General features: G+C 40.7%; 1 protein-coding gene across 10 annotated transcripts in view; it reads left to right on the top strand.

Moving 5' to 3' along the window:
- The window catches only part of LOC140737630 (transcription factor 4-like), a 653,305-nt gene that overhangs the window by 307,747 nt on the left and 331,447 nt on the right, over positions 1–14,111 (top strand). For all 10 annotated transcript variants that reach the window (XM_073064119.1, XM_073064122.1, XM_073064118.1 and 7 more), the window contains one exon: positions 11,065–11,123. In XM_073064119.1, the coding sequence (XP_072920220.1) occupies positions 11,065–11,123 (59 nt within the window). The remainder of the gene's footprint in view (positions 1–11,064; positions 11,124–14,111) is intronic.

The raw sequence follows: 14,111 nt of genomic DNA, 5'->3' as shown, positions 1-14,111 counted from the left end.
TCTATTACCTCAGCCACTGCACTGCACTATAAGCATTTTAAACCACTTTTGATAAGGCTGTTACACTGTAAATACATGCTGGTGTTTATATATTGATACACATTCTATTCCATATCTGTACTTTAATTTTATCTTTTAACATTTATTCTTTATAATTGTTGAATGTATTTTGTTGCATGTAACACCCTAACCAAATCCCCACATATATATAAATATATAGAACAATTCTGTGCAGAAGTCTTAGGCACATAGAGCTTGGGGCAAAGTACTGTAGTAATTTTATGTATTGCACTGTACTGCTGCCACAGAAAAAAACAAATTTCATGACGTATGTGAGTGATGATATTATCCTGATTCTGATATGGGCCTCTGTTGTGGACTGAGAGTGGGACAGGGGCAGGGAGAGGGGAATCATGGTTGGGAAAAGGAGGAGGGAGAGGGGAGGGTGCGGGATGTGCCAGAGAGACATTCTGTTATGATCAATGAGCCAATTGTTTGGAATCAAATGACGTTGCCTGGTGTCTCAGGGCTGGGTATGTCTGCACCCATACCACCCCCTGTCCCTCACATTCCTTTTCTGCCACCTGTCCCACATCACTCCACCCTCGCCACTCCCAACGTCCTTTGCTCCCGCCAGATTTACAAACTCGCTCTCTGCTCCACATTGACGAATATGAAAGTCTTAGGCACCCTAGCTATAGACTTTCCCAGAGTATTGTATATGGCAAATAAAGTTGATCTTTGATCCTCTCTCTTTCTCTCCACTCACCACGGCCGAGTAGTGGAGAACTTCATTCTTACACTGTGATCCATCCAGCTGGTTATTTCACAAGTGGTGAACCTTGCTGTACAAAGCAAGATGAGTCTGCATGTGGATGCAGATTGCATTTCAAATTTATTCAGCACTACTTACAAGGGAGTTCAGTATTTCTCTGTGTCGTACTGGTCAAAGATAAGTGTAATTTCCTCTTTTCCCCAGGTTTGTCTGCATGTTATTAGCACAAACATAACATTGATGTGAAGTTGAAGGAAAAGAACAATAGAAGTGAATAGTTTTAATAAAATCAGAGAGAAAAAAACTGTCACTGTAGTTCTTGCTACACCACATTTGTCTCTACATGTTTCGGTTCCTGTTTGTTCAGTAGGCTAAAAGTATAAATAATAGGGGTGTGTTTGCTAGTTAAAAATGGAATTGGATCAGTTTCTTAATTTTAATCTTAAATGGTTCAAGTTTAATTATCATTCAACCATAAACATGAATACAGCCAAACGAAACATTGTTCCTCTGGGGCCAAGGTGCAAAACACAGAACCAACAGTCATACACAAGCACACATACACTAATTACGATAGTAGGAAAACATAGTCACAAAAAATAACGTAGCCCAAGTCCCTGAGCGTCCTGACCTGTTGATTGATGGTGCATGGGATGTTGTCCTAAAATCACGTTTCTGCAAGAACAACCACGCAGGGGAATAATAATTTCTTGCATACAGTACTGTGCAGAAATCTTAGGTGTATAGCTAGGGTTCCTAAGCCTTATGTACAGTGCTATATTTATCAATGTGGAGTGTAGAGTGAGCTTGTAAATCTGGTGGGAGCAAATGATGTTGGGAATGGCAAAGGTGTAGCGCCGTGGGAGGGGTTGCAGAGAGAGTGCTGGGGTGGTGGGGTGGCCCAGGTGCAGATGCACTCAGCCCTGAGACCCTATCAGAATCAGACTAGTCATCACTTACATACAGTATGTCATGAAATTTGTTTTTTTTGCAGCAGCAGTACAGTGCAGTACATATAATTACTAAAAAACTGTGCAGAAGTCTTCAGAACCCTAGCTATGTATATGCCTAAGACCTGCACAGTACTGTACTTTTCTCAATGCTATTGTTTATGCTGTTCTAATGCTCATGAGGCATGCAATTTCCATTCATCAGCTCCAGATTAATTTTTGTCCAGTTGAAATGTTGACATTGAAAACATTGTTAACCTTCTGCAAATAACTCATTATTTTCAGCTTGCAGCAGAAAATATTTGGTGAAAAATCTCAGCAACAGAATCACGGCAAAGATTTGATGACAAACCATGGGATCTCAGAATATGCATATTGTCTTAATGCAGTTCAAATCTCTTTCAATTCTTAGTCTGTTTACTGGCGTTTAAACAAATTAGTAAGGGCTCTGTGAAAATGTTGAAGCTATTTGAACTACTCTGACCAGACGTGTAATAGAGTATAAGCTATTCTCCAACACAAGTGACTCTATGGATGTTGGAAATCCAGAGCAACACAAAAATGGTGGAGGAACTCAGCAGGTCAGAAGAGGAATAAATAGTCAACACTTCAGGCAGTATCCCCTAACCATGTCCTGACGAAGAATCTACGCCCAAAACGTTGACTGTTTATTCATTTCCATAGATGTTGTCTGACCTGCTGAGTTCCTCCAGCATTTTGTGTATATTGCACTATTCTGATGAAGGATTCAAATAAAAAGTGATCATTTTTCTATTTATTCAAAACACAGATATCTCTTTGTAAATTCTGATTTTATATTTTATTGAGTAAATTGATCTTCGGTTGGTCATCATGAACTATTGATTTAAATATGTTGTATGAAATGTAACTGACTTCTGGCATAAAATGCCCAAACACAAGACCTTAACTCAAATAAGATTAAAACATTATAAAAATTAGCTCTGTCACTACTCTATCCCGACGAAGGGTCTTGGCCAGAAATTCCTTCTGTTCATTAATCTCCATAGATGCTACCTGACCAGCTGAGTTCCTCTAACATTTCATGTGTGTTGCTTCGGATTTTCAGCATCTGTGGATTTTCTTGTTTTTATAGAAATCAGAATATCATTTTCATCTATCATGGGACAGCATAAAGATTCTGAGAATATTGTTACAAAATTAATTCTGTTGCTAATTCACTGTAATGTTATAGAATGTGCCACAGGAAAGCAGCATCCATCATTATGTACCCCCACCATGAAGGCCATGCTCTCTACCTCGCTGCTGCCATCAGGCAGGAGGTACAGGCGCCTCAGGTCCCGCTCCACCAGGTTCAGCAACAGTTGTAATTCCTCAACCATCAGGCTCCTGAACCAGTGTGGATAACTTCACTGATGTCAACAATAAGCTGATTCCACAACCTACAGACTCACTTTCAAGGACTCTGCAACTCATGTTCTCGGGTTTATTTGTTTATTTGTTTGTGTTTGTTTGTTCATTTATTTGTATTTGCACAGTTTGTTCCCTTTCACACGTTGGTTGTTTGATCACCTTTGTGTTCTGTTTCTTTGTTCTACTGTGGATGCCTGTGAGAAAATGAATCTCAGGGTAGTATATGGTGACAAATACGTACTTTGATAATAATTTTACTTCTAACTGGTCTAACGTTTTCTGTGTTTTGTCTGTCATTTGTATGTCATACATAAAAGGATATGGTAGAGGACCTTGTGAATATAAAGGAAAAAAAGACAATAATTTAGCATGTAGTGTACACAAGTCAGCTAAGTATAACTTTGCCATCATAACAGGGATAGGGTTCCTCTTGCCCTCACCTTCCAACTCACAGACCTCTTTTTCCAGTACATCATTCCCCTCCCCCACTCCACTTTCTGTAAAAATCGCTCTCCACATGACTCCCTTATCCACATGGCCCTCCTCACTGATCTCTCTCCTGGCACTGCAAGCAGAACAAGTGCTACACTTGGCCCTACACCTCTTTTCTCAGGGCCCCAAACAGTCTTTTCAGGTGAGGCAACGTCACTTGGGAGTCTCTTGCCATTTTCTACCGTACCAGTGCTTCTCTACTTCAGTGAGAACCAACGCCGATTGGGGGAACTGTTTTGTCCAGCACCTTCACTCTATCCCATTTCCATTCTGACATGTCGGACCATGTGCTCCTCTTATGCCATGATGAGGCCCAAACTCAGGTTGAAGGAGCAGCACCTCAGCAACTGGGAAGCCTCTGACATGATGGCATGAGCATTGATTTCTCTAACTTATGGAAAATATTTCCCCCTTTCTCCTCTCTTTTTCTGTCCCTCATTCTGGTTCCCCTCCTCAGCTGTCCATCACTTCCATCTGGTGTCCCTTCTCTTTCCCCTTCTTCCATGGCCCACTCTCCTCTCCTATCAGGCTTCTTCTTCTTCAGCCCTTTACATCTTCCACCTATCTCCTGCCAGCTTTTTATTTCATCCCCACCCACCCACCTTCCCCCTCACCTGGTCTGACCAATCACCTGCCATCTTGTACCCCTTCCCCTCCCCCCACCTTCTTATTCTGGCTTCTTCCCCTTTCCTTTCCAGTCCTGATGAAGAATCTCAGCCCAGAGCATCGACTGTTTTATTCCCCTCCATAGACACTGCCTGACTCACTGAACTCCTCCAGCCTTCTGTGTGATTTGCAGAGAATCCTGTGGTTTCTTGACCTCACAACATCCCCTATGCAGAATTCCTCATTCAACTACAATTCAGGTCAGAATGTCTTCATTCTCGTCAGAGATTCCCAACTGACTTTTGTAGATTTGTAGGAATATAGTTTAAAGTTGGAAGTTGAAAAATGCATAATGCATTTATCAGTGCTGTTTACCTCCTTAGAAAAATATCATCAGGAGCCTCAGGGGATCTCCTAGCAGTATTACTAAAACAAAACAAAATCAGAATCAGCCCAAAACGTCGACTGTACCATTTTCCATAGATGCTGCCTGGCCTGCTGAGTTCCTGCAGCTTTTTGTGTGTGTTACTCATGATTTAAGCATCCGCAGAATCTTTTATGTCTCAAAATAGCAATTTGTGCGATTTGATCGAGGCGCTTCTGTGTGGAACTTGCTCTGTGGCTGAAGCCTGCAGTCATCCATACTGAACTGGCTCAGTGGTTGTCACTCCTGGACTCTTTCAGGGACTCAAGTGTGACTTCAGTGAACTTCAGTTCTGAATGTTATTTGCTTACTTTTATTGTTTGTACAAATTGTTTTTTCTCTGCACAATTTGTATTTTTTTATGCACATTGGGCGCTTGATGATCTTGTTCTGAATGGGGTTTATTGGGTTTCTTTGTTTTGTGACTGTAAGGAAACACATCTCAGGGTTATATATAGTATACATATTTTGATAAACAATGTATTCTTTCTTTTCTTTAATAAGCCGTGTGTTAATTTGCTCACTTTTTGCTGTTTGTATGATTTGTTCTTTTTCTTCAAATGAGTTCCATGGTGCTTCTTTGTTTTATGGCTGCCTGCATGTGGACAAATCCTAGAGTCAATAATAAATATACTTTGAAGCCATTTTGCTTGTGTTATGTTTGAACTGTCTACTCCACGTCATTTTATAGTCAAAGTAAGTGGAAAGCTGGGAACAGAATTCCATGGATCAGCTCATGGTGGTGATCATGGGGGATCTGACGTACATCATAACCTGACTGTAAAATGATTTGTAGATGACTTTCTAATTTGTTTTCTATCCATAATACTGTGATTTCTTCTTCTGAATGAGAGCTCTAAGGGTATCAACAAGTGCAGGCCATTACTGGATTACAAATACCCAACTTATGTATACTTCCTCAGATGAATGAGTACCCATAATGTTATTAAATTCAGTAGTTCAATGTACATTATTCATATGAGTGTCAGAAACTGTCTTCTTTTCTATGAACGGACCTTAAGACAAAGACTAAATAACAGTTATTACCCTACAACTATCAGGGTCCTGAACTAAGGTGGATAACTTCACTCACCTCAACACTGAACTGATTCCACAACCTACAGACTTACTTTCAAGACTCCGTAACTCATGTTCTCAGTATTATTTATTTTTTTATTTGCACAATTTGTCTTCTTTTATACATTGGTTGTTTGTCAATATTCATTTTTAGTTTCTCGTAAGTTCTATTGTATTTCTTTATTTTTTGTAAATAAGGCAAATAAATACTAAATGGTGACATATACAGTGCCTATAAAAAGTATTCCCCCCCCCCCCCGGAAGTTTTCATGTTTTATTGTTTTACAACATTGAATCACAATGGATTTCATATGGCTTTTTTGACACTGATCAACAGGAAAAGACTCTTTTATGTCAAAGTGAAACAGATCTCTACAAAGTGATCTAAATCAATTACAAATATAAAACACAAAATAGATTGCATAAGTATTCACCCCCTTTAATATGACACACCGAATCATCACTGGTGCAGCCAATTGGTTTTAAGAGTCACATAATTAGTTAAATGGAGATCTGTGTGCAGTCAAGGTGTTTCAATTGATTGCAGTAAGAATACACCTGTATCTGGAAGGTCCAGCTGCTGGTGAGTCAGAATCTGGAGGAAAACTACACCATGAAGACAACAGAATACTCCAAGCAACTCAGCGAAATGGTTAATGAAAGTACAAGCCAGGAGATAAGTCACGTGGAGTACAGTTCAGTCAATAATCAAGAAATGAAATGAGTAAGACACATTTGTAAATCTGCCTTGAGCAGACTGTGTTCAAAAACTGAGTGACCATGCAAGAAGGGGACTGGGAGGTCACCGAGAGACCTATGACAACTCTGGAGGAGTTACAAGCTTCAGTAGCTGAGATGGGAGAGACTGCGCAAACAACAACTGTTGCCCGGGTGCTTCACTAGTCACAGCTTTATGGGAGAGCGGCAAAGAGAAAGCCACTGTTGAAAAAAACTCTGATGAAATCATGGCTAGAGTTTTCCAAAAGGCATGTGGGAGACTCTGGAGTCAGCTGAAAGGAAGTTTTATGGTCTGATGAAACCAAAATTGAGCTTTTTGGCCATCAGATTAACTGCTACATTTGGTGTAAGCCAAACGCCACACATCATCAAAAACACATCATCCCTAGCATGAAGCATGGTGGTGGCTGCATCATGCTGTGGGGATGCTTCACTGCAGCAGGCCCTGGAAGGCTTGTGAAGTTAGAGGATAAAATGAATGCAGCAAAATACATGGAAATTCTGCTAGAAAACCTGATGCAGTCTGCAAGAGAACTGCGACTTGTGAGAAGTCAACAGAACAATGACCCCAGGCATAAAGCCAAAGCTACACAGGACTGGATTAAAAACAATAAATCTACTATCCTGAAATTGCCACATCGGTGTCCAGGCCTCAATCCAATTGAGAAATTGTGGCTGGACTTGAAAAGGGATGTTTGCTTATGATCCCCATGCAATCTAACAGAGCTTGTGCAGTTTTGTAAAGTAGATTGGGGGAAAAATGCTGTTTCCAGATGTGCAAAGCTAACAGACACCTATTCACACAGACTCATTCACAGCTGTAATTGCTGCCAAAGGTGCATCTACTAAATACTGACTTGAAGGGGTGAATGAGTTATGCAATCAATTATCTTGTGTTCTATATTTGTAGTTAATTTAGATCACTTTTCAGAGATCTGTTTTCACTTTGACACAAAAGAGTCTTTTTCTGTTGATCAGTGTCAAAAAAGCCAAATTAAATCCACTGTGATTCAATGTTTGTAAAACAATAAACATGAAAACTTCTTGGGGGTGGGAATACTTTTTATAGGCACTGTATGTACTCAGATAATAGATTTTATTTTGACTTTGATAGGAGCAGAATTAAGTCAATCGGTACATGGAGTCTGCTCCGCCATTCCATCAAGATTTATTGACCTATGTTCCCTCTCAAACCCATTCTCCCACATTTTCCCCATAACGTTTGACATCCTGACTAATCCAGAACCTAGCAACCTCCGCTTTAAATATACCCAGTGACTGGGCCTCCATAGCTGTCTGTGGTAAAGAATTCCACATTCACCACCCTGAGTTCCAGCCAATTGTAATCACTCTTAATACTACTTCAAAGCAATTTACTTGATCAACATCACAATCCTCTTTGTAATAGCTTGCTATAAAGAAACTGGTTGCAAAATTTCTTTTATTAGTGAGCTCACTTGAGAATGGCAGATCTAATTTCCTCTCTCTCTTCACTTCTAGTAGTGGTTCTTCCTTATCAGCCTTAATGTGCTTCTAATGTCAATCATCACAGTCACTATCTAGGCCATGCTCTGTTCTCTACCATTGGGCAGGAGGTACAGGGGTCTTAAGTCTCACACCACCAGGTTCAGGAACAGTTAACACGTACAAACAAGCTGGATGATCTCAGCAGGTCGGGCAGCATCCGTTGAAATGAGCAGTCAATGTTTCGGGCCGAGACCCTTCGTCAGGACTGAAGAAGGAGGGGACAGGGGCCCTATAAAGAAGGTGGGGGGAGGAGGAAGGTGTAGGTGAAAAACCAATCAGAGGAAAGATCAAGGGATGGGGGAGGGGATAGGCAGGAAAGGTGAAGAAGGAATGTAAGGGGAAAGCACTATGGGTAGTAGCAGAAGGCAGGATCATGAGAGAGGTGATAAGCAGCTGGAAGAGGAGGCAGAATGAAAGTGGGATGGGGGAAGAGAGCGGGAGGGAATTACCAGAAGTTGGTGAATTCAGGAACAGTTATTATCCTTCCACCATTAGGCTCCTGAACGAGCATGGATAACCTCATTTACCTCAACAATGACCTGATTCCAGAGCCTAAGGACTCCACAACTCATGTACTCAGTCTTATCAATCAATCAATCAATCTATCTATCTATCTATCTGTTTCTTTATTTGTTTTTCTATCTATATATCTATTTTACTTATGTATCCCATCCTCTTTTCACCTGGGAATTTTTTATCTGCTGAGTTCCACAACAGTTACTGACCCAGTTTTCTCTTTGACATGCTGAGTAGACATGCCATGCACTTTCTGTAACTTACTACCAATTTCCACTGTTTGTCTTTTGATCTCACCTTATTTTGGCTCTTCTGCTAATCCTGGGCTGTTGCTCTTCCTGGAAATCAGTGCGTAACTCTGCACTTCTGTGAATGTCACCACAGTGGTGCTATAAACTGTCATTAATGTACAGCTCACAGCACTCGTTCTCCTCTGCTGCCGCATTGTAACGGTAGGGGTGACGGATTCAATTTTTCACTTTGGAATAGGTGTTAATATAACTTAATGAATGCGGTGAAGGGAGCTACAAGGTCAAAATACAGTCTTTAAAGTTTCAGCTGACTTTCTGAATCTACTCATTCTGTGCCCTTGTCTGGTGCTTGAACGGTTTGAGTTTGAGCATTTGTGTGTTCCTCGGAGCCACTCTGTCATAGCAGACCTTGTGTGTGGATGCCCAGGTTTATCAGCTTGCATAAGATTTGGAACCTAAGTTTAAAGGTTCGAACTTCAAAGTAAATTTATTATCGACATGCATATAAGTCGCCATATACTGTACAGCCCCGAGATTTATTTTCTTATGGGCATACATAGTAAACACAAAGAAACATTAGGATCAGTGAAAGACCACACCCAAGAAGCTGTGCAAGTACAAAAAGGGAAAAAGTAAAATAATAATAAATAAGTAATAAATATCGAGAAATGGGATGAAGAGTCCATGAAAGTGAGTGCATAGTTTGTGGCTGCAGTTCAGTGAGTGGAGTGGGTGAGGTTGAGTGTAGGTTCAAGAGCCTGCTGGTTAGAAACATAGAAAACAGGTGCAGGAGTAGGCCATTTGGCCCTTCGAGCCTGCATCGCCATTCTGTATGATCATGGTTAAGAGGTGATCACTGTTCCTGAACCTGCTGGTGTCAGTCCTGAGGCTCCAGTACCTCCTTTCTGACGGCAGCAGCAAGTAGGAAGCATTGTCTGGGTTCCTTGATGCTGGATACTGCTTTCCTGTGACAGCACTCCATGTACATGTGCTTAATGGTGGGGAGGGTTTTGTTTTAGATTTTTAATGGATCCTGGTATCAGAATCAGAATCACTGTTATCTGTCGTGAAATTTGTTGCTATGTGGCAGCATTTCATTGCAATACATAAAGTATACTATATGTTGGAATAAGAAATATATATGTTTTGCTGCAGCAGTACAGTGCAACCGTGTAATTCATTTTCTTACAAGTATTTATAGAAAAATAAATAACTGCAATAGAATTTATGAAAAACTATTAGCAAAGACTGACAAACAACCAATGTGCAAAAGAGACAAACTACAAAAACTAATATTGAGAACATGTGGCAGAGTCCTTGAAAGTGAATCCATAGATTGTGGAGTTAATTCAGAGTTAAGATGAGTGAAGTTATCCATATTGATTCAGGAATCTGATGGTTGTAGAATAATAACTCTTCCTGAACCTGGTGGTGTGTTAATCCTGCTTGATGGTATAGCAGCAAGCAGAGAGTTGATAGGGGTGTGCGAAATGGTAAGGGGCATAGATTGAGTGGCCAAACAAAAACTTTCCCAAAGCTGACATGGCAAATGTGAGAGGACATAGTTTTATGGTGAACATAAGTGGGGGATGTCAGTGGCAGAATTTTTCACACAGTGAGTGGTGGGTATATGGAACACAGTGTCAGGAGTGTTGGCAGAGGCAGATATATTAGGGAGATTTAAAGGACTCATAAATCATATAGATGGAAAGAAGTGGAGGGTTATGTGAGAGGGAATGGTTAGATTGATCTTAGAAAAAGTTAAAGGGGATGCAAAACATTGTGGCCCAAAGACTCTGGACTGTGCTGGACTGTTGTATGTCCTAAATAGAGTGGGTGAGCCAGCCTATATATGTGATACTGTTAACATCCTAAGAGGGAGATCTATCAAAATAGATTACATTATTTTCTTCCTGAATCACATTCCAAAATAAATAATGGACTTGGTGAGCATAAAGTTCAAAGCAAATTCATTATCAAAGTACATTTCTGTCGCCATTTTCTTGCAGGCATATTCAGTAAATCCAAGAAACTTAATAGAATCAATGAAAGACCACATCCAACAGGGCGGACAAACAACCGATGAGCAAAAAACCAGAATGTGCAAATATAAAAGAAAAATTAAAAATATCAATAACAAACAAATAAGCAATAAATATTGAGAATGTGAGATGAAGAGTCGTTGAAAGTGTCGATGGGTTGTGGGATCATTTCAGTGAGGAGTTAAGCGTAGTTGCTAATGCTGAGGTCACATCGATTCTGTTATGTTGGTCCTGCTATGCAGTGGCTAATTTTGTGCAAATCTTTGTTTTACAGGCAAAGCAGACAGGACGTCATTCCCATTCGTGAGGGACTCCAGTATGCAGGGTTGTCAGGTCAGTGATACATTCCTTTTTTTAATCATCAGATGCATATTTATGTTTTACCATTGTGTTCAAAACAATCGAAATTTTATGAGAGAGGTATTGTATGTTTAGGACTTGCTAACACCAACCTTTACCTTCACAATCATTTTGCTCTATAAACAAGGCTGGACCGGTTATACTTGATGGTTTACCTCTTTGAAGAAGCAGTTTTCCATAACAGAAAACTATTGCAAATTTAGCCTGTTAAAGTTGAGTCTGGGTGGGAGGGACCAGAAACTTCCTGATGAGCATTGCTGTTGATCAGGTTAAAGAGAAGTTTTTAAAATCAGCTTTATTTGTCACATGCATGTGGAAATGTACAGTGAAATGCGTCATTTGCTTCAAATCAAATCAGCGAGGGTTGTGCTACCACGCTTCTGGCAGCAACATAGCATACCCACAACTCACTAACCCTAAGTGATACGTCTTTGGAATGTGGGAAGAAACCAGGGCATCTGGAGGAAACTAAAGAGTTATGGGGAGATTGTACAGACAGTGGAGGGAATCGAATCCAGATCAGGGACCGTAGGCACTGTAAAACAATTGCCCTAACTGCCGTGCTACTGTGCCGAACTGTGGAAGTGCACACTGAAGTGACAGAAGTTCTAGGCCATCCAAAGCTTCCTTCGGACTTCGGGAGAGTGGGCCTATGCTGAAACCTTACCCGCTGCTGGAAAAAATCCAGCATTCTGAAGTTGTGACTAAATTGGAATGAACCTGGAAGGGTTAAAGACGGTTTAACCAACCACCCTCCTTCCCCCACAGGTCCTGATAGTTATTAAAGATAAGGTTAGCTCTATTTGTCACATTACATTGAAACGTGCCATGAAATGCATCGTTTATGTCAAGTTCAATCAGCGAGGATTGTATTAGGCAAGTGTCACCATGCTTCCAGTGCCAACATAGCATGTCCACAACCCACTGCCCCTAATGGTACATCTTTGGAATGTGGATGGAAACTGGTGCACCCAGAGGAAACACACATGGTCATGGGGAGAACATACAAATTCCTTGCAGACAGCGACGAGGAATTGAATCCTGATCTTACAGCTGGTGCGCTGTAAATCTTTGGTTCAACGGCCACGGTACCATGCTGTCTTAAGTTTCACCACCAAGAAGTAACGCAACAAGTGGGACTTAAACTACACTTGGATCCACATGGCTCATCCAGCAACAAGGTTGATAGATGATTTAACAACTGTTAGCCAGTGAGGATATTGGGCTTGTACTCTGTATGAAACATGTGGGCGTTCCACCCAGCAGTGTAACACTCGAATATTAGAAGTGGAAGTTCATGTTTGCTGCATTGAAACACATAGCAAGGGCAAAGAAGAGATTTATGAAGACGCTGTCTGGACTTGAGGGCCTCAGTTATAACGAGACGTTGGCCACACTAGAGCTTTTTATTCTTTGGAGCATAGGAGAATGAGGAATGAGAAGTTTGTATAATCACAATGGGTACGGATAAAGTGGGCAGTCACAGTCTTTTTCCCAGGGCTGTGCAAAACTAGAGGACACAGACACAAGATAAAAGGGAAGAGATTTAAACGAGATTGGAGAGGCAACTTCTTTACACAGAGGCTAGTAAGTACCTGGAATGAGCTGCTGGAGGAAGAGGTCGAGGTGGGTTAAATTGCAACACTTAAAGAGGATGTAGACAGGTACAATACTGTGCAAAAGCCTAAAACACCCTGGATTTTTAAAAATATAAATGTTTATATAAATGTTGCTTTAGTTGCCACTTTTCAAATGAAAACATGATAACTTTTTATGTATATGGTTAGTGCATGATTACACAAAGATAACAAACAGGTGCTAATGATCAAAGACATAATGAGTTGAAGGAACTAAACTGATTAACTGAAACAGAAATGAGGATCAAACTGGGCAAAGGACAAGCAAATTAAAAGGTGAGGGTGCGGCAGATGCGACAGTTTAACTTTGAAATCATCAGTCCGTTCACCATGGGTGAGCATGGCGAGAAGACACAAGATGGTCATCATGTATCAGCAAGGTCTCTCCGAAGCAGACATTTTGCAGCAGACAGGAGCTTCAAGATGTGCTGTCTGAGCTCTTTTGAAGAAGCACAAAGACACGGGCAAGGCTGTGGACCAGAAACACAGTGGTCAGCAACAGAAACAGAGTGCAGCGGATGGGAGAAATACATCAAATTGACGTCCCATCTAAATCAGAAGAAGTCCAGCACTCCTATCAGCTCTGAACTCTCAGAACTGAGAGGTAAATTACATGGTAAATCAATTATAGTGGGAAAGTACATGACAATGAGAAACAACAGTGTTCCATGATGACTTCAATAGGAATTAGACCATAAACATGCAGTGCAATACTGTGCAAAAGTCTTAGGCACCCTAGATTTTTTTAATATTGTTTCAGCTGTCATGGCCTCTGCAGAGCTTTGATCTCAACACACACAAAATGGTGGAGGAACATCATCATCGAGGCTGTCTGGGATTACCTGGACAGATAGAAGCAGGTGAGACAGCCAAAGTCTGCAGAACAACAGTGGCAAGTTCTCCAAGATGCTTGGAACAACCTACCAACTGATTTTCTTATGAAACTCCACGACAGTGTCCCTTTGAGAATTATGTAGCTTTAAAGGCAAAGGGCGGTTACACCAAATATTGATTTGATTTAGTTTTTTTTTACTGTTTACTGCTCTTTATGGGAAATGTTTTGATATTTAGAAACTTTTTATTTTTGAAAGCATTTTTGCTTTGCAGAATTTTTTTTTACATGTGCCTAAGACTTAAGCACGGTACTCCACGTGGAGGGGAGGGACTTGGAGGGTAATGTGCCAAATGTGGTCAACTGGAATTAGCAGGGAGGGTGCTGTGGTTAGCATGGACCAGTTGGGTTGGATTATAGTTAAGCTGCTACACAAGTGATAGGGTGTTTAAGAAGGTGTATGGTTTGTTAACCTTCATTAGTTGGAAAGTT

The sequence above is a fragment of the Hemitrygon akajei genome, chromosome 13 (assembly GCF_048418815.1).
Source record: "Hemitrygon akajei chromosome 13, sHemAka1.3, whole genome shotgun sequence".
Lineage (NCBI taxonomy): Eukaryota > Metazoa > Chordata > Chondrichthyes > Myliobatiformes > Dasyatidae > Hemitrygon > Hemitrygon akajei.
Note: the sequence above shows the minus strand (reverse complement) of the source record. Positions and strands in the feature narration are given on the sequence as shown.